This window comes from Manis javanica, chromosome X, assembly GCF_040802235.1.
Source record: "Manis javanica isolate MJ-LG chromosome X, MJ_LKY, whole genome shotgun sequence".
In the NCBI taxonomy this organism is placed as follows: Eukaryota; Metazoa; Chordata; class Mammalia; order Pholidota; family Manidae; genus Manis; species Manis javanica.
The window spans coordinates 117,232,293-117,252,914 of NC_133174.1; the positions used below are offsets into that span (position 1 = coordinate 117,232,293).

General features: G+C 38.1%; 1 protein-coding gene across 3 annotated transcripts in view; it reads left to right on the plus strand.

Annotated features, from left to right (window-relative positions):
- The window catches only part of TENM1 (teneurin transmembrane protein 1), a 751,017-nt gene that overhangs the window by 427,872 nt on the left and 302,523 nt on the right, over window positions 1–20,622 (plus strand). For all 3 annotated transcript variants that reach the window (XM_037015442.2, XM_037015435.2, XM_037015446.2), the window contains exon 6: window positions 13,234–13,474. In XM_037015442.2, the coding sequence (XP_036871337.1) occupies window positions 13,234–13,474 (241 nt within the window). The remainder of the gene's footprint in view (window positions 1–13,233; window positions 13,475–20,622) is intronic.

Below are 20,622 nucleotides of genomic sequence, written 5' to 3' on the forward strand. Positions count from 1 at the left end.
TCCATAAAATATAAAATAGCATTTAATTTACTTAAAAAAAAAACAGCTCTGCTATCCCTGAGACCTTTTTAGACTTTAGATTTGGCATGTCCATGAAGCAGTATACTCTGGATTTTTATAAGATAGCCAACCATTGGAGCTGTTCTATTGAGTGGTATAGTAGTGGTACTGTTTTTAGAGCTGCTACTGAAATTACCATAACCTAAGCCATCTCATCACTATTCATTATTGTAGCTCTAACATGTATCTAGTAAAGGAAAGTGTCTACACACAATTCATAGTTTAAGGAAATCAATTTTTAATAGCATTTATTTGAAACCAATTTGGTATTTTCTGTAAGTAGATGGTCATCATGAATGCCAGTTGTATAAACTAAGAATTTATTTTATAGCTATAGTATTTCATTAGAAAATATGGTTAGGCTTTAATATACAGACAGAAAAATAGCATAAATAAGTCACTGAGTTATCTTTTTAAAGCAAGTCCATTAAGCAATCTCTTCAATATTTTCAGGATTAACTTGGGATGAAAAGTTATAACAACTAAGTTAAAGACTGTTCATAAGAATCACATAAATTTTATAGGTACTACTGAAATGGAGATATTTGCTACTGATAATTAAAAGGAAGCATTAATGATGTGTGTGTTGGCATACCAAATCGAGTTAATAGAGTAACCCATTACATAGATTTCATTGTAACTTGTTACATAGCTAATTCAGTCATGGAGTTCTATCTTCAGTGGTTGCAATAAATATAAATGTCAAGTGTGATAGCAGGACTGGTGGTGTGGTTTGCTTTGAATCCCAGTAAGGATGGCTAAGTGGCAGCAAATGGAGTCAGTTCAGTGCTGTTGTACCCAAGGCCAGGAGTAGGTTCTTCATTTGTCTTAGCCTCACATTCTCCATCTCTAGAATGGGCACAATGTGTGACTTTGCAATGTGTTTTCTTCAAATAAGTGGGAATTATTCATTTCCTCAGAAGACTTTCAAAAATCCCACATTCTTAACAACCTCTTTTTCCCACATAGCCTGCTTTCACAGCTTACTAATTATGTGAACAAGAAGGTACGATAACAGAGTATAGAGGGCCCAGAGTAATAACCCTAAGAAGCAACAGTAAATGAAGCTGATGATATCGCGACAGTGAATGTGTGTAGATGAGGTTGTGTTTTCATGGTACCAATAAACTGACTAAAATTCTTTTAAGTGAGTTATTTCATTTGGATTATAAAAAGCCCCTAGTATTATATAGTCTCCACCCCCAAAAAAGTCATGTGTTTTAATGACATATCCACAGCCATAGTCTCCATGACGACAAGACACTGTGAAAATAATTCTGGGCAGAAGGCAGGAAGAAGTCATAACATCTGAGTAGCCATGCCTCTCCCCATCTTGAGATGCTGTTCCTAGAGATAAAAGGGATGTGTTTTACTTTTCTTGTTATTTCACAGGTACACACCTTATCGAGCAATAGAAGAACTACAGTAACCAGCCCCCCACCCATCTGCTGTTTTGCTTTCTGCAGTTTCAGTTATGCGTGAGCAACCAAGGTCTGAGAGCAAATGGTCCTCCTCCTGACATATCACCAGAGGGGTAGTGGTAGCCTAACACTGCATCACAGTGCCCATGTCATTCACCGCAGTCCATCTCATCACGTAGGCATTTTACTGACTCACATCATCACAGGACAAAGGATGAGTACAGTACAACAGTTTTTTTGAGAGGGAGATCACATTCACACAAGTTTTATTACAGTATATCATTGTAATTGTTCTATTTTATTATAGCTATTTATCTATTATTCTACCTTGTTTAAAAATTAAACTTTATCACAGGTATGTATGTGTAGGAAAAAAACAGTATCTGTAGGTTTCAGTACCATCTGCAGTTTCAGGCATTCACAGAGGGTCTTGGAGCACATCCCTGCAGCTAAGGTGGGGACTACTGTTCTAGCAGCAGCAGCAACCAATGTGAAGACCTGTCAGTTTTCATTGAATTATTTGAAAGAAAGCTGTTTTCTTAATCTAAATTCATAATAACAATTACAACTAATTTTAGACTGAGTTTGTAACATCTACCAGACCCTATACTAAGTACTTGGCATGTGGTCCTGGTCCAATGCCCATGCTCTTTACACACACTCTAGACTATTATTAATATGCAATGCTTTAACAAATATGTTTGGATACACTCTAAGGCAAGTTATCTGCCCCAAATCAGTTGATACACAGTTACTTAACTGATCAAATGTCATTAGTTTATAAAGCAGATGTTGTACTCCATACCAATAAGACAAAGTTCCTGTATATTTATTCACTATGAAAGTTATACCCATGGAGCGCTGCACTTCTAAGTAGTAGTCATAGTTTGTTTTATGGCATTTTGGCATATAATACTTTCAGATGTCTCTGAATATTCCTGAGCCTTTAACCACCTATACACAGCCCTTCCCTCATGGGGTTTTATGTACTTTGAGGGAATTCTTTGAAAGGCAGTTTCGCTTGCAGCTCAGCCCAGTGAATAAAGCATCAGATAATACCTGTGAAGGTCTCTGAGACATGCAGATGAAAGGTCCTTCCTAAATACAAAGCACTAATGTTGTATTCATGAAAATGGTTTCTCTTCACATCCTTTGCTCTAATGTGAAAGTCCCGAGGTGTTATTGCAATAGGTATTTTAGAAATGCGTGTAAACCCCCAAATCATGTAGCATAGGGGAAAATGCAAGTGAATACATTCAGAACACTTAAATGAAAATCATGAAATAGACTCTGTTATTTGAAGTAAGAGGGACTGAGAACATAATAGAAACCCAGTCAATAGAGAGTGTTTGGTGTAGCTTGGAGGAAGAGGAAAGAATAGGAGTCAACTGTTCTTACATTGTCTCATGACTTCAATAATAGCTTCTTCTGCTGGGAAGAAAATAAGAAATGTGTGAAAATTATAAAATGTTTTTTTAACTGTAATGGAGAAATTTTAAATATCTTGGAATCATATAGGTTTTCTCTTAGGTTACATACTAGATGACACCTGAATTTTACAAATTTTGTTGGGTTCATTAACTGATCATTCATTTAATAGTATGATTAAGTGGTAACAATGCGCTGGGTACTCTACTAAGTATTTTATATATATGACCTCACTTAATTTTCACAAAATCATTAAGAGACGTTTATTACTATCCCTGTCTTACAGATAAGGAAACACAGAAATAAAAAGCTTTGATTGTTCAACATCAGATTGATAGTAAAGAGCAGAGCTGCAATTTAAACCCAGATTGATCTGATCTTAATGTCTGTAAAGTAACCACTGCGTCATTAGGAAATGTCACAGTGCACTTGCTAATTTAAACAAGTTACATGCAAATAACTTCACTAAATCAGTAGATTAGGAGTAGAGAAGGTACTCTATACTTGATCCACCTTATTAAAAATAAACAAATGAGACCAGCACACTCTCTTCTTTGTCTTCCACTTCTGAAGTCAAGGAGTTCCATAACTAATTAGGTTTACTTTCTCCTCTGCTTTGGCTTCTCCATCATTTCTTTTGAATGTTATAAGCTGTAAAAACATATTAATAAACTATGAGTCCTACTTTAAAGAAAAGTATAATTCAGAACTGGGTCACACTTGACTTTTTATGCTGCGCACTTCTATACCTTGACCTGTGACTGCCTTTTTATTATTACTACTACAAGGCCCTGTGTTAGACGATGGCCAGACTTGCCCATGGAAATGCCCCAAATGAGAATAAGTGGGAAACACGTGGGCCCTGTGTCCTGTGTACAGGTAAAGGGAAATTGCCCAAGTGCTGCCATAGCAAGAATTTGAAGATCAGGGAACTGGACATTAAGCTTGCATGATATGATTTCTTGAGTAACAGAATTATGCTTTACATAAGCTTTTTCCAAATGTTAATGAGGCTAGGAGTACAAAAGTCAACAATCCCAACCCACACTACTATGTTCTTTCACCCTTTTAGACATCTCTGTGCCATCTACCATCCCTACCAAATTAAGGCTTATCATCCTGAGGTAGAAGGGAGGCAAAACAGAGCCATATATACATACATGCCTACATCCTAATTTTATGTCCTTTGCAGCTCTCATTTGCAGTTGGGGAGTAAACCAAAGTAAAAAGAAACTTGAATCAAATCCAGGTTGTTATCACACCCCTTCATGAACCCAGATCACACTCTTTGGTCTGGTGCAGACCCCCAGTATTAATGCACAGGAAGGAGCTTCCATATTCTCATTCATTGAGCCCAAGCCCTACAAAAGGTATCTGAAAACTGCTTCACATAAGCAATGTGAGTTTAATCCTCTGTCCCTCTCAGCATCTCTTTTATCATATATAAAATGTGTCCCCTGAGAACCATTTGAAAAAAGTTATTTAAATGACCTTAACTAAGAATTAAGTTGCTTAAAATAACTTTCTTAAAGGTAACAGTTATGAATAACTACCCATGAAATATTTTCTTAGTTTCTAGGATTGCCATTTATATTTATGACTGCAGTCTCATATGTTCATAGTTTCCTCAACACACATTCTCACTTTTTCTTCTGTGTGTGCAAGCTGACTTTCTTCCCCTTGAGATGAGCTAATTATTCAGCTTTCCTAAGGCATCTATATGTTAAATCTCAGTGGGTAGGGGTAGGCAGGAACCTGTCTGAATCCATGATTTATTCAGTCTATTCTAATATTATTAGTAGTAGATTCCACTAATTTGCCTATTTTGATGGACATTTCACTTGATTCTCTGGCAGACACATCTATATCAATATATATTTCCTAATTGAGCTGCCTTCTCATGACTTCATTAGCCATCTTCCAGTTAATAAAGTCTCAAGTGCAATCAATAGGTAATTTGAGGACATGTGTGAAAACATGCCATTACAGAAGAATTTGTCAGGTAACTTTTTTGTATTCTGGGTGATGTTCATCCAGAATGTTGCATTTTGTTTGGGGAACCATAAAGACCTAGTTAAATTGGAGAGAGTCCCTGGAGAGAAGCACTAATGTAATTGAGGGAATGAATCAGATTTTTAAGGAAAAATAAAATGAGTTAAATATGCATAGCTTAGCATAAGCAAACTTCATAAGGCACGCTTCAAAATATGTCTTCATATTGGCACCTGTGCAAAAAATAGCTCTACTTACCATCTCACTAGAATAACACCTTGAAAAACAAGAAAATGAAAATTTGTAATAATGAGAGAATTAATCAATGAACAGTTCAGGCAGAAAACTTCAGATACAAGCTGTGCCCACACAATGCCAAAACAGCTGGTAAGAATGTGAAGAATTCAATCAAATAAGATATTTGGCATCATAAAACACTCTCCCACCATAGCTGCTATAATTGTTGCTATTTTTTTAATAAAATAAACTTAATTGAATTCAAACTTTAAATTTCTGAATTCATTCAAATTAATTAAATTTGCAGATAAACAAGCTTTCAAACTTGTATTGAACAAAATTATGGACTAAGTGTGTGGGAGATATAAAGATGATTCAGACTTAAATCCTGATATAAGGCAAGTGGGTGCATAGCTTGAATGCAAGAGGGGAAATAAAACTTACATTCCCCTTTCTACAGAGCTTTCACTTCCCAGCTCATAACTCTTAGGAGATTCCATCAGTAACCCAAAATGTATCAAGCAAAAAGGTCGATAGCAGCCTCTAATATTCTGACCATCAGCCATTAAGATCACAATTCTCAATATTTTTTGTCTCCAACACATTTAAATAACATGTACATGAGTGAAACCCTTCCATGAGCATACCAAGATTTTTTTCCCTAATTCCCCCCATTTTTTCTCTTTTTTGAAGAAAGAATAACCAAACTTTTATCATCCCCATGGTATGTACAGAATCATGTCACGTGCATGTGGATGAAAATCAGCTACCAAAATAAATCATCTGTGAGTTTTAGTCCTCACAAAACATTGGTGTGTTTGCATCCTGTACTGAACTGCTGAACTAGAGCAATGGGCCAAACCATGGGTGAAATTTGATCACCTAGAACTTGTGAATACTGCTGGTAACAGTGCCATCTCTTCCCACTGTCCCACTGGGGCTGTGTCCCTGATCAGTCCCCATTCACAGATGCTAGAACTCCTCTCCACTATCCACTGGGTATCCATGGGGCCCCTTTGTTCCTAAAGATATGCTGGGGTGGGGGAGGAACTACAGAATAGAGGGGAACTTTCTCTCCAAATAGCCAGACAATGTTGGTTAGATAGTGGTCTTAGTAATCAGTATGTCTTCTTCAGTCTTTATTTGAAAAGAAAAGTTTGGGGTGGAGAGGCTGAAACCTTCCCCAGCTTCCCTAGTTCTCCATGCTTTGTTTTTGTCCTCTAGGATGTTTTGTCTTTTGTTTTTTTGTTTTTTATTACTCTTAATATAGCTTTTACCCATTACTTAACATATTTTGAAAAACGTTTTTCCTAGAGCTTTGGACACAGTCACAGTGTTTTCTTGATTTGTGTTCCAAACATTCAGAGTTCCATTTTCATAAATAACATCAGAATGATTATCATCCATTACTTTTTGAACAAATATAGGGTGACCGTTTGTAATAATCTAATAAAAAAGAGTCTCTGAAAATGAAAACTTTGTAAAATTCTGGAATCTCTGTTATTAGCTAATTTATTAAATGATTCACTGTCAATTAATTCATAACCCTCCATTACCTACTTGCAAATAAATAATGAACTTGGGGATTGAAAATAATTGAAATACCTACATATGACTTTAGTTTGAGTGTAAACTAAATATGAACTTTTAAGGATCATTACTTTTTTATATTTTCTTTTTGATATACTTCACTGCCTAATAATGGAAATCACAGCATCACTGTCAGCATAAGATAAAACAGGGCAATTATCTATTTCATGTTTCATGGTACATAATGGATAATAGAGTTTCCTTCAAGATCATAGTGAAAGGGGTTTTGTCCAACCACTTATTTTAATTGTTAATTGATGCCATATATTAATATTTAGAAATGAGCATTTAAAATACAAAATTGTGCCATGAAGTAGAGCTCTTTACCATTCTACTTAGAAAAATGAACAGGTAACAAACGTATTGGCTTCATTTATCTTTTTCTTTTTTTAGCATTTCCAAGCTACTCTGAAAATATAAGCAAAGATGCATCCATCATGTATTTTCACAACCAAGAAAATTAAGGGGTTTGAACACTTCAGTAATTTAAACAAAAGAGGATTCACCCAGTCCTTTCTTCTTTTCTTGGTTGTAAAGTCTTGATTTGTTTGCCCTAATGTATGCCAGAGAGTTGATTGAGACTACAAACCAGCCACTTACTGGCAGGAATATTGGCTATGATGCCTACGATTCACTAATTGCACTATGTAAAGCCAATACAATACACAGCACGGTTGGACTCGCCCTTTAAGAGAGACAGGAGATTTGGGTTGGAGGAGGCAGCCTGGAGGATGTTTGACTTGTTGTACAACACATGCTTGTACAATACATTGGAGAACAGGAAAAGGGATTACTGACACCTAGAAAATAGAAAGTTTAAACTTTCTGGAGATAGACCAGCACATCCTTTGAAAATAAGCTTCAGTTGAAGAAGAGACTGAAGGGCACATACGAGTTTCAGCACAAACTTGTCAAAAGATTGTTGGTGCTTCAATGCTGACCTTTATTTCTTTCTAGTGGTTGTAACAAAGATCAACTTAAGTGGTGAAAATTAATACAGCATATTGTCTTACTTGCTGGCTGGGCGAAAGGACCTTTCAAAGTCCTCAAAGGGATGTACTTTACCATCTCAAAGTTAGTAGTACATGGTTGTAGCAGGTCTGGGGAGCCATGCAGAGTGCAGTAATCCACAGCCAGATTGAAGTCATGCAAAATGGAAAACAGTATTTATTGTTACTCTCCTGCTAGAGTTTCTGTGTCTCTTCTGCAGTCATCTGTGTGCTTTATTGCAAAGTCCCCTGTTTCTCTCTCCTGCCTTTCTTTTGTTATATGTCTCGCTCATACATACACACAAATATCCATTAAACATTAGTTATTTAGTAGACTATTTCTGTTCTCAATCTAGTGGTTTATTTAACTAATGAATCTGTTTTTATTAAAGGCCGCTGGTACATTAATATTAAAGCAGTATTATTTGAACCAGTAAAGTGATAAGGTTTACTTGTTTACTCAAGTTTCTTCTGGAAACCAATTTTCTTACCTTCATATTCTTTGAGCCTCTACTAATATTTATAAGATTGAGAACAGAAATGTCCACAGCCAGAACACTTCAGACTAATTTGATGATCATTGGGCACTATCAGCTTAGTGCATGTTAGCTATAGCATGCAGATTTATAAACTACCTCCTCATGGGCTGCAAGAGCTTCTTGTGACAAGGAAAGTACTATAAAGTAGTAATAGACATTTAGAATGAGTAGTAATATTTAATATTAATAATAATAAACCTCTCCTCTTCCTTTTAAACCTCTTTCTTTGTATCCCCTCCCCTGCCTAGGAGGGAGAACAGCTGAGAAAAGCAACCCAAGGAACCAAAGGCCTATAACTGGCCTTGAAAGACTTGATGTAAATAGTATGGCAATAACCCTTGGTGCCCTGATGTTCTTTGCTCATGTAGATTACTTAAGTCTTCATACGCATTAATTAATATTGCCTCGCAAGAGTTCAGAGAGGTCATTAAATACTCATACAGGCCCATAATCCCTCATTCAAAATCTTTGGGGTCCACTTATTTCAAAATTTCAAAATTTTCAGTTTTTACAAAGGTAATGAATGAACATACTGTATAGTATGTAACATCCAAATTGGAATGTGGGCCAGTGCCCCTTAATAAAATGCATCAGTATTTCTACAGCTGAATGTATGAACATGCACTAAATGAAATAAATAAAGAACATGAATATCCTCATATCAGCTCAGGTCAGGTTTCACCACCATATGAATTAGAAAAACAAAACACACTATTTTGGGGAATTTTTCAATTCCAGAGTTGCAGACAAAGTATTATAGTGCTATATCCCTCTTCGGCCAATGGGGGAACGAAACCAGGAAGTGTAGACATTGTTCTGACTCCCTGTGACCTTTTTCTAGAGGTCTAACAATATGTCTGCCCCTTTTGGCAACATACACTGCATAGTAATTTTGGAAGAAAACATGTTTTGGTGTTCATTGTCACAGTGTCCTACAGAAAAAAATTATCAAGTACACAGATCTGGGGAAAATAAGGCATGCATTTACTTCAGTCACATTTTTCTGGAAAAATTATCTATTTGGCATTGTTTATTAATAATGTATTAACAGCAATATTTATTTTTAACACAAAACCATTTTGCATGCACACTCAGTCCTGCTACAGCACCTGTTTTAAAAACATTAATTTGTTCCCAAGCTATTGGTGTATTTGAGAACAATCCGAGCATATGACAAGCTTCGTGTTTGCATATGTGTGATTCCATCTGTTAAAAATACTAGGCCAATGCAGAAATCTGCATAAAGCAGAACAAGCCATGTAGGAATATCCAAAAGGCATACATGCATGCATCTGAAACACATCCGTGATCTACCTTAGTTCACCACATGTGTTAGGGGCCTTGCCTGTCCATATTTGGTGTTAGAACTTTCTGTCTGATTCAGAAAACCCTTCTTCTACCACTTCACGATAACTCATTTGTTGCTACTCTTCTGATCCCCACTTTTCCAGGCAAACTTTAGATCTGTGCCCCAACCCCATTTTCCCCATAAGCCCTTTGCCCATGCGTGGTTTTGCATAGTGCAGTGAATTTTCTCCACCAAGAGATTTTCTTATCAAGTTATTTTAAGACCTCAGACCTGAAATTGGCTTCTATCCAAGTATATTATGTGAATTAGACCTTTCCATCTGAAAGCTTAATTTACTTTCAGAAACTTTTATTCATGTGTCTGGATATCCACATTTGCCTAATCACTGCTCTCCCCTTCTCCCTTGTGTCTCTCTCTTAGACACAGAAATGTATGGTTGCCACATAGATTTGGAAGAGAGTGCATGTGACTCTTAATCCCTCGGAATTGGTGTTCTAGCACTCCTGACACTGAACCCTAATGTATTTTTTATTACTGTTTAATGTTGGGAAATCCCATTTCATGGAGCCCAAGGATTAAATTACTTCATTTGGGAAAGAACAAGTGCATTCCCCATCTTTTTCCTGAGGTGAAAACAAGAATGGGGCTGCAATCATCTGCATTTCATAAGGATTGAAGGTCTGGCTATATTCCACTCATTGCAACAGTCCAATATTGTGAAAGCTTTTAAAGACAATATTAACAAGTAGGGAAACCTCTGCATACTTAAAACTTGGAAACAAAAATGCACAGTAAAATAGATATTAATCAAAGCATGTACATGCACACATACACACACACACACACACACACCCCACATCAAAATGACTATACAAAGCAGTTCTACCAGCAGTAGAAATGGTATAATATGTTATAATAATACCATGATTGTACTTTTCAATGAAGTAGCATTTTTATCATTGTTCATAATAATAAGGGAGTTACAAAGATTTTGAGGAAATCCAGCAAGCGGTAGATCCAGATGATAATGAGTGATTGTTTCTTTTGAACAATGCTACTGAATAGAGACTTTCTTCCTTTTGAACAACCGTTCTGACAGAAACACCTACTGATTAATCTAATAGACATCACCTGTGTCATTTAGCAATGTTCTGAACCCAAGATGGAAAGTTGATTCCTTCTCTTCTGCTAACCCTGGACTCCCATCCTTTGCTTCCCTGCATCAAGTTCGTGGATTTAGATGGCAAATCTGTAGAGGGTGTCACTGCTGCTCTTTTCACATTCTGGAGAGGCATGGTTTAATCACCCTCTTCAGGGTATCATTGTCTCTTCCCGTGGCTCTGGGAAAGATATCACTGAATCTCCAAGTGGGACAGCTACTGCTCTGTGAACTATCAAATACATATCCAGTGGCTACATCAGAATGAAAGAGCCCAGGGGTCACTGAGGGTGGTTTGCTAGGTCCCATAGAAGAGTGAAATGTTTTTCTATCAATAAAAGCTTTTAGCAATCTTACTCTGTACCTAACACAGTGCTCAATGCTACATGACATACAAGAAAAGTAAAAGATGATCTTGTTCTAGGAAATATGTAGTCTATTTTGGGAGAAAAGACAAAAACATGGGATAGCAAGGGAATGCTGTAATATTGTAAACTCAGGTGTCAACTTTATAAGAATAATAAGTGTGGACGTCAAAGAAGAGAGTCATATTTATTTTCAAAAATAGTGTACAGACAAAGTACAGGGCTGGGAATCATCAGACATAGGCAGGAAGATTCACACAAGTTGAATGACTTTGAACAAGTCAGTACACCTCCCTGAGCCTTGGGTTCTTCATCTGTAAAATGGAGAGGGGAAGAGGGATAGCTGGACTAGTTCATCCCTGTGGTCATTTCTAGTTGTAAAGTTTCATACTTCTATGATATTCAATAAATAGTGATGAGACAGTGAATGGAGTACTGGCCAAGGAGTCAGATGTGGGTTCTAGCTTTGGCCATGCCACTGACTTGCCAAGTGGCCCTGGACAAGCAATACCCTGGACATCAGTTTTCTCATCTGCAAAATGAGAGGGTCTCCAGGGTCCTTTGAGTTCCAGCATTCTGTGCTTCTCTGAGTCCCAAGGATGGAGACCCTGCTTCTGGTTACAGTTATGAGTATGTGCCCAGAGGTTTAAAAACATTATTGGGATGTTAAGTACTTGTGATGATTTTTTTTTAGAGGATGTGGGATTTGGACTGGGCCTGGAATAATGGGGTTGCTTTTGAAAATTCACACAGCATTTTACTTTCTTAAATGTACAAGGGCAGCTGACTATTCTAAAGAAATTCTTTGTATAAAATGAATGATCACCACTCCTTTCTCTATCTATCTGTTTTACAATTCCATTTTTCACATAGCAAGTTTATTTAAAGAGAGAGCCATCTATACTAGAAACTACAGCCAAGAATTTGTCATGCTCTTGGGGCAGTAGTATCATTTTTAAATATGAAAACCATGCCAGTGTCTTCAAAATTCCAGTTTGAGGTGGAAGGATTTAAAGCAGTGATTTTTTTTTTCTGTGATCAGCCACTGCAAAGTGAGTCTCAGCACAGACCAGCTGAGCCCTTTGCTCGGCATTGAAAGCCTCTGGCATTTTTCTGCTTTTCATCTCTCAGTCATTTGGGAGGTGGGACAAAGCCATGCTGTCTACAAAGTTTATCCAGAACGTGCTGGTGTTACAAGAGATCACTTGACATCTATTATGTTTCTCCTGTGGAAGAGAGGTGGTTATCAGCTACAATAGTGATTTCTTTTCAAAGGGGTTTAATTGGGCTATTTCTCAGGGGCCAAATTCTAACTCACTGCCTATATGCATGCTGCCAGGAAAACAGTGGAAAAATACCAAACGGTAGTCTTGAGGACCGCTGTCCCAGGCTGCTCCCTCTGCAAACAGGCGGAAAAAATGGTTTCCATTCTGCCTGAGCTGCTGCTAACATGGCAGAGCTCCTAGAAAGGTGGCAAAAGGGGGGAGAGATGTAGCCTGTGCTTTGCATGGCCATGGAAATACCTATAATACCCTGAACAAACTCCTTTCAGCCTACCTTTTACAAGCAGCACTCTGCGTTGGGGGAGAGATTAGTTTCACACAGTTGAGTTACACACTTGTGAGCTGATTTTCTGAAGTATGGATTTGCTTCTTTGTTTGCGACTTGCCTCTTGCCTGAGGTAAGCCAGAAGGTGGCCTGTTACTTTTATCTAAAGCGTTGAATGATTTTCTTTGCAACAAATTTGTGCCTTTCACTGGCATTTTCCGAAGTGAGACTTCTGCAACTGATGGAAATCAGCTCACTTCTGTTCTGTAACTTAGTGTCTTGTTGATGATTTATTTGTTCAGCAGCAGAAACTATGACAAATTGTGTGAGGCGGCCTCATTTACTTTTTAGCTGCTAGAACCCTGAAGAATTTACATGTAAATGCAACTGTGAATGTTTTACATTTCATAAGCGTGCTGCATGTGTTTTTGTAAGTTAAATGACATTTTTTACAGAGAGACTGAACTTAAAGCTCCCCCTCTACCCCCCCTGGTTATATTATTCTCAAATCCTGGTAAGTCTGACATGCTGTGTTTTCCTGACTGCCAAGTGGGAAAGTAAGTCTCTATTTTGTGTTTTTCTTTTCTTCTCTTCAGACATGCAGAGCAGCCCCCACAACCAGTTCACCTTCAGACCCCTCCCACCGCCGCCACCACCTCCGCATGCCTGCACTTGTGCCAGGAAGCCACCCCCTGCAGCAGACTCTCTTCAGAGGAGGTCAATGACTACCCGTAGCCAGCCCAGCCCGGCTGCTCCGGCTCCCCCAACCGGTACACAGGATTCGGTTCATCTGCATAACAGCTGGGTCTTGAATAGCAACATACCACTGGAGACCAGGTACTTGAGCTGTTCTGGATCCCACTAAACTTAAGTGTTGACAGAGGATGATTCCACTAAGAGCAGAAACTCATTTCACCCTAGCCATCTGCAGAGACACAGAAATGCACACAGAGATACACACCCAGATGCATGGGTGAAAGGGCAGTCCCCTCCATAAGCACACACAGACACACACATCTGGAGCCAGGCATGCCCGCTGGCACAGACCAAAGCAGATGCATGTGAAAAGATGAAACCCCAGAAGCATAAACGCCCCACTGGCAGACACCCACCAAAACACATGAAAAGAAGCAATTATCTAAACTATTGCTGCATCCTTGAAGGAAAAGGCAGTTGTCCCTTGTTTTAAGAAACTGCAATAGTACAGAAAAATCCAAACATAATTGGAGGAACAGCAATGGTCTGCACTTTTTATTTATTGTAGATCCTTTGAAAAAAAAGTAAATTGCCTTCAAACATTTTCAAAAAAGATTTGTTTCATGAATTGTAACTCCATGTGTAATTTTAAAAATTTGATTCTCTTTAGGATAAAGCTTGGTCTTTTGGGCAAAAAAGTTTGCCTCTATTTTTCTCTCAGTTCATTTATTCAGATTTCTAGATTCACTCTGCAAATCTTTGTCATGTGATTACAGTTTACTCCTCCACAGCTCTATATCCCTTGATCATAATAGACTTTAGCACTAGATGCTATTAGCTGAGAAATTATTCATCATTTCTAGTCACTCTCTCTTAAATCAAAAATTACAACTTTCTATCAACATAGGAAAAAATACCTAATGAAACATAGTTTTTTGTTATCTTTTAAATTCAAGAACTTCTCCTTGTCTTCTATATGCTTTATTTAGATCTACCACCAAAGCTCTTTCTAAATGCATTTGTATGTAAACAATGGGTATATCACTTGATAAGCAATGCCTGGTGTCAACTCTGATCAGTTTCTATCCCAATATCTGGGCATTGGAGTAGAAAGGGGAGAACTAATAAACCTACATTATAAGACTGGTTATTTTTTTCCTTAGCAGCGTATTAAGTTAAATGCCAGCCAAAGCATTAGACAATATGTCACCACCAACAAACCGAAAGCACTGTTCCCCAAATCCAGGAAACTGTATCATCCATCACTTATTAGATTAAATGCTTTCATAGACTGCGATTTCTGATATCTCCGAAAAGAAAATGTAGCAGTCAGTACCTATGGTGAAGATAACCCAATTAGGACTATACTAGTAATGGTGTTTATGTATTTCATGTATTCTATATTTTTTTCAATTGAATGAGGGAGGTGAATGAAGTGGAAGAGGCAGAGAACAATGTATATCTTCAAGGAGTTTTCCCTAACAGTGGCGATTTACTTGTTCTTTAATTCCCTTTGCAAGGCTTAGTAATAGAGAGCTAAAAAAACAGTGGGGCAATCTGGTTATCTAGCAATCCTGACAAGCAAATACACTCATTTCCTCTAAGAAGCCAAATAACAGGAAATCTGGAAGGGGGGTGGGGAACAGACTCAGGCAAATGGAGAGAGAAAACTATTCTTATTTGAAATGTACATCTAGGCATGTTTGTACAAACTGCACCCACGGACCTTCTGTATCTATGCAAGGAATGTATTAATTGGTCTCAGTTTCATAAGACGCAGAGAAGAACATAAGTTTTCATGAGAGACTGTGCAGAGAGTACCTTTTTAGTACAGTTGAGAATATATTCAGCATCACAAAAATGAATTTTTTAAAAACCTAGAAACCCTATCAGCCTGATCAGCTAGGATTTTCCAAATATGTCCTTTAAAATGTTTTACTTCACATGTAGTCAATAAAAGGTTACCACTGTGGGTGCCCTGGGGCTTACTCATGAGCTGTGTAACATAACCTCTCTGCACCTCAGCTTCCTCATCCGTAAACATGAATATAAAAATGCCCATCTCAACACATTGTTAGCAAGAGCAAGTTAGTAAGGTAGAAAGTACCCGATACGTTGCAGAGCATTATACATGTCAAAGGTGACATTGTTATCTCTACTAAGTGGCCACCTGCCTCTGCTTAAATATCTCCAAAATAGGTAATTCCCTCATTCCTAAGGTATTCCATTCCATCTCAAACTACTAGGAAGTTCTTATTTAACCAAAATCTTCCATCTCTTAACTCTGCCCATTTTTCCCAGATCTAGTTCCAGGGTCTCAAAATAAATAAAGTTCCTCTCATGTATGACAGCTCTTCACTGTTCCTGGTTTTTGTCTTTCTGACCTAATTGTTTTCCCAGTTCCTTCACCTGTTCCTCACATTAGCTGATTTCAAATCCTCCATCCTGGTCTCTTTCTTTCTAACATACTCCAGTTTGTCCAAACTGTTCTTCCAGTGTTATGATGGCCAAGGCTGAATGCAAGTATGGGTTCTCATTAGGCTCTTCGGTTGCAAGGGGCAGAGGTCATCCAGGTTGCCTCGAGTAACTGAGAACATCTTTTAAAGTACATAGTAACTCCCCCATCCATGTTTTGCTTTCTGTGGTTTCAGTTACCTGCAGCCAAATGCAGTCTGGAAGCAAATGATCAACCTTCCTTCCAATGTAGAGTCAAGGAGGTCAACAGTAGCCTAAGGCTACATCACAATCTCGACGTCATTCACTTCTCTTCATCTCGTTATGTGGGCATTTTATCAGTTCATATCACAAGAAGGAGTACAGTACAATAAGAGATTTTAAGAAAGAGACAACATTCACATAACTTTTATTACAGTATATTGTTATAATTATTCTATTCATTATTAGATTGTTGTTAACCTCTTACTGTGCCTAACTTATAAATTAAACTTTATCATAGGTATGTATAGGAAAAACAATGTGTGTGTAGAGTTTGGTACCAACCGTGGTTTCAGGCATCACTGGGGTCTTGGAATGTACACCCCATGGATAAGAGGGACTGCTGTATTCTCTCAGTCAGGTAAGGCTATGGAGAGAGAAAGGTCATGTGATGTAAAAGGCAACAGCATGGTCACCTATGGCTGCCCCTTAAGCAAGGGCTGGGAGCAGATCTGATGTACCTTAGGTGGAACTCTCAGCAAGCACCTTGATTGAGTCATTCAGTAATCTGAGCTATGAAACACAGGTGAGCAGATGAGACACTGCTTTAAGCAGTAAACAGATTTCTCCCACTCTATATCTCCCTTTGGTGGATTTTGGCTTCAAAGGTTATTTTCCCCAAACTGGGAATATATTTTTCCCCGTAAGTTACACAGGGAAGTAATTGGCAGGACCATTGAACTCAAAATCTGTCTTCATGGGCACGACACTTGGGTGGGCTGCTCCTAAAGATGTTGGGGAGATACCAACCATCACTTGTCTCTTATTCTAAGCACGTATTTCTGTTAATACTATCTACTCCAGTATCAGCTTTTTTGGTGTCCACATAACACCACTGATGCACATTGATAGCACTTTGTAATTCAACTCTTAAAACCTTTTTAACAAGTTCTGAGGCTGAACCACATTTCTTTTATTCTATAATTATATAGTAGGAGCTTCTTTTAATTATGTGTTTGGGTTGGGGTATGAAGGTGCAAATACATTTAAAGCTGTGATTTGGCCTATTTTGATTTCATCTTGTTAGCCTGGGGAGATAGAGCTGAATTCTAATTTTGCCACATGAAGTATTTGTATTGTCTTGCTCTCATAATTCTGTCATCTGTAAGTTTATTAGTATACTTTCCTCATGTTTATGTTAGGTCATTAATAAAGATATTACATAGGACAAGATCAAGGTCAAAGTTCTGTGGCATGCCACTGGAAACTTGCCTGCACGTTGACATTTATCCATCAGGCAACATTCTTTAATGAGCATGCAATCCACATTTCTCCATCTTGCTCACAGGCACATTATGAGAGACCTTGCCAAGTGCCTTGCTGATATCCAGATACAGTATGTCTACATTTTTACTGATCTGCCAACCCAATAACCATGTCAAAAATAGAAATGAATTGAGAGTTGTCTAACATGACTTGTTTCTTAGAGAATTTACACTGCCTTCTGATGGTTACTACTTGTTTTCTAAGTGCTAACAAATCAACCTTGTAGTAACCTGTTCTCGAATTTTGTACTCAATCAACATAATGTTCCTTGGCCTAGTCTCAGGAGCTAATGTGTTCCCTATCCCTTTTGAAAACCAAAGCCAGTATTTGCTGTCTGCAGTCTTTTGACCCATTTCACCCATTCCACAGTCTTGGAATTTCAGCAAATATGGCTAGTCAGTCCAATCCACAAGACCTGTCATCACTCTGGGATATAATATTAATGCATTTAGAACAGTTGAGTGCTTTCTTATGAACTCTTTGCCTATCTTAGGCTTCAATTTATGGTTATTGATATTAATTTTACCCTTTTAAGTATATAATCATTCTTTTTCAAAATGAAAATAAGTCATTGAGAAGGCTTCCCTGATCTTGGTGATCTAATAACATTGCATGAGTGGTATGTCTATCCTATCCTTCATCATCTTCTTGCTCTAAACATATTTAAAAAGAAAAAATCCCTCCTGTCATCTTGAGCAATTTTTTTTTGAGCTTAAGTCTCACTGGGGGTATGAACTTCCTTGGCATTATTTTCATCAAACCCTCTTATATTTACTTATCATTGATTTTCATCCTTTTATCTCATCATGTGTTCTCTAGGAATCTAACTGAGTGAAGAGCCCCCAGTACAGCACACTAGTTTCACTAGGCAGCAAACCTTCCCAGTGCTTACTTTATCGCCTTTCTTTAGAGAGTCTTGGGACATGCAGTCATACTTACTTCACTTTAGAGAACTGCCCTCTGAAACTCTAAGATTCTTGCTTCATAATATACCATGGACTCTAAGCAAAAATGGTTTGCTTTCTCCAAAGGTTCTTTATCAACCTTCAACGAACCAGTTACTTTTTTTTTTTTTTTTTTTAGTTCATGAGAGAAGCCAGCCTCTTAATGATTTTCTTCTAGGAGGATGGAGTTGTCAACGATGGAGGCTGGGGACTTGTATATTTGCCTTGAGTTAAATAATATGTCTAGCAGCTATCTATGGAGTTGAAATTACTGATGTTTACTATGCTTTACTCTTAGGACACTTTTGTGGTCTGTGTTGGAAATGAGCATCCATTTCTTCCATCTGGCCAAGTGAATTATTATAGACTCCCTTATCCATCATTTATTAGCTGTAGGAACTTAGGCATATTACTTAACATTGCCATGCCTCAGTTTTCTCATCTGTAAAGGAAAGATGATAATAACATCTATTCCTGGGCTACTATGAGGATTAAATGAGTTGACAGCTTGCAGTATACTTAGAGCAGCCAGGCACATAGTAAGCACTTGATAAATGTTAGAATAATAATGGCAATAATCATACACAAGAAGTGACTCTACTTTTTGTCTTTTACTATTTCTATCTTTGTCTAATTAAGGACTAATTAAGGATGTTTCTACCCTTCTATTCATGATTTCCCCCATGAAAACACATACAACATCATTTCACTTCCTCTCTTAGCATGCTTTTCAATAGAGTATTCTCTTGCACCACTCTCTTAGTTCATTTAAACTGCTGTAACAAAAATTCCATAGCCTGGGTTGCTTAAACAACAAACATTTATTTTTCACAGTTTTGGAGACTGGGAAATCCAAAATCAAGGCACCAGCAAAGTCTACATCTGGGGAGAGCCTGCTTCCTAGTTCATAGACTGCTGTCTTCTCCCTGTGTCCTCACATAGTAGAAGGGGTGTGGGAGCTCCTTGGGGTTTCCTTTATAAGGGCATCAGTCCCATTCATGAGGGCTCCACCCCCATGACCAGATCACCTCCCAAAGGTTCCACCACCCGAATACCATCACAATGGGAATTAGGTTTCAACACATGAATTTCGGGGGAGAAACATTCAATTTATAATAACCACCAAATTCCAGTCCTAGAACTGTTCCCTCCCCTAGGATGTGATGGCACATATCTGTGAGGCTTCGTCAGACTGCCCTGTGATAAATCTTCAAAACAGCTTTTGGATTGTTACCTGCCTTCTTGTCATTCACAGAAACCCTCACTACCCAGTACATTCAGGATTATGTCCTGCCCGGAGCCCTCCTTTGCTCAGACATCAGCCTTTCCGGCTCCTCCTCCAAGCTTTTTCTCAGATTACCTTTTTCGGGGTGGGGTATGGAGAGCATCTTCCACAGCCTGGAAAGATGCACACACTGTCAAAGATGGAAAGTCTGGGTGATATGCATAAGTGTATGGTGCTCAAACAGCCCTGAACTAAGCTAATTATATGGTTGTGAATTTAGACACATTCCTAAATTTCCATGGGCCTGAATTTCCCTATCCATTATGTGGAGAAAATGACAGATCTTACCTTGTGGGGCTGTTTTGAGAACTGAATGAAATCATATATGTAAAATATCTGCTTAGAGCTGGGCACATAGGAAGTATGCAGTAAATATTATTATTTTTAATATAAGAGCTAGCACTGACCTGCTGTCAAGGAGAAGAATTCAGTCACTACAGATCAGAGAGCCTGCTGTAATCTGTTTAAACATTCAATATTCACACAGTCTGTGGATTATTGAGCATGCCCTGCGCAGTGAGGTACGCAGCAAGCATTTACTGAGTATTCACCATGCACTGCAACTGCTATGAGGATCAAGAGCCTCTGTACTCAAGAACTTATGGCCTAGTGCTAGTAGTAATAATACAGTAGTACTAGTAGCTTAAAATGTAGCATTGCTACATGCTGAACACTGTTCTAAACCCTTACAAACCAATTGCTTTGATCCTTATAGTAACTCTCTCTGGTAGGTACTATCAGTGTCATCATCCTCAGTTGAGAGATGAGGAAACTGAGGGACAGAGGGGGTAAGGAACTTTGAAAAATCCCACAGGTAGGAAGTAGTTGATCTAGGTCAGATTTTGAACCCAGGCTGTAGATCCAGGGTCTTCACATTCAACCACCTTACATAGTAGGGAAGGCAAAGCAAAATAAATGACAGTACCAGGATAAGTGCTTTATTAAATTTCAGTAATTCCAAGGTAGGAACACTTGGAGGTGATAGGTCTAAGCCAGATAGGAATCATGATGGCAGACGAAGTGTTGAAGTAGTTGGAAAAGAGAAAATGGACATTTCCCTGAGAAAACGGCCTAAAAAT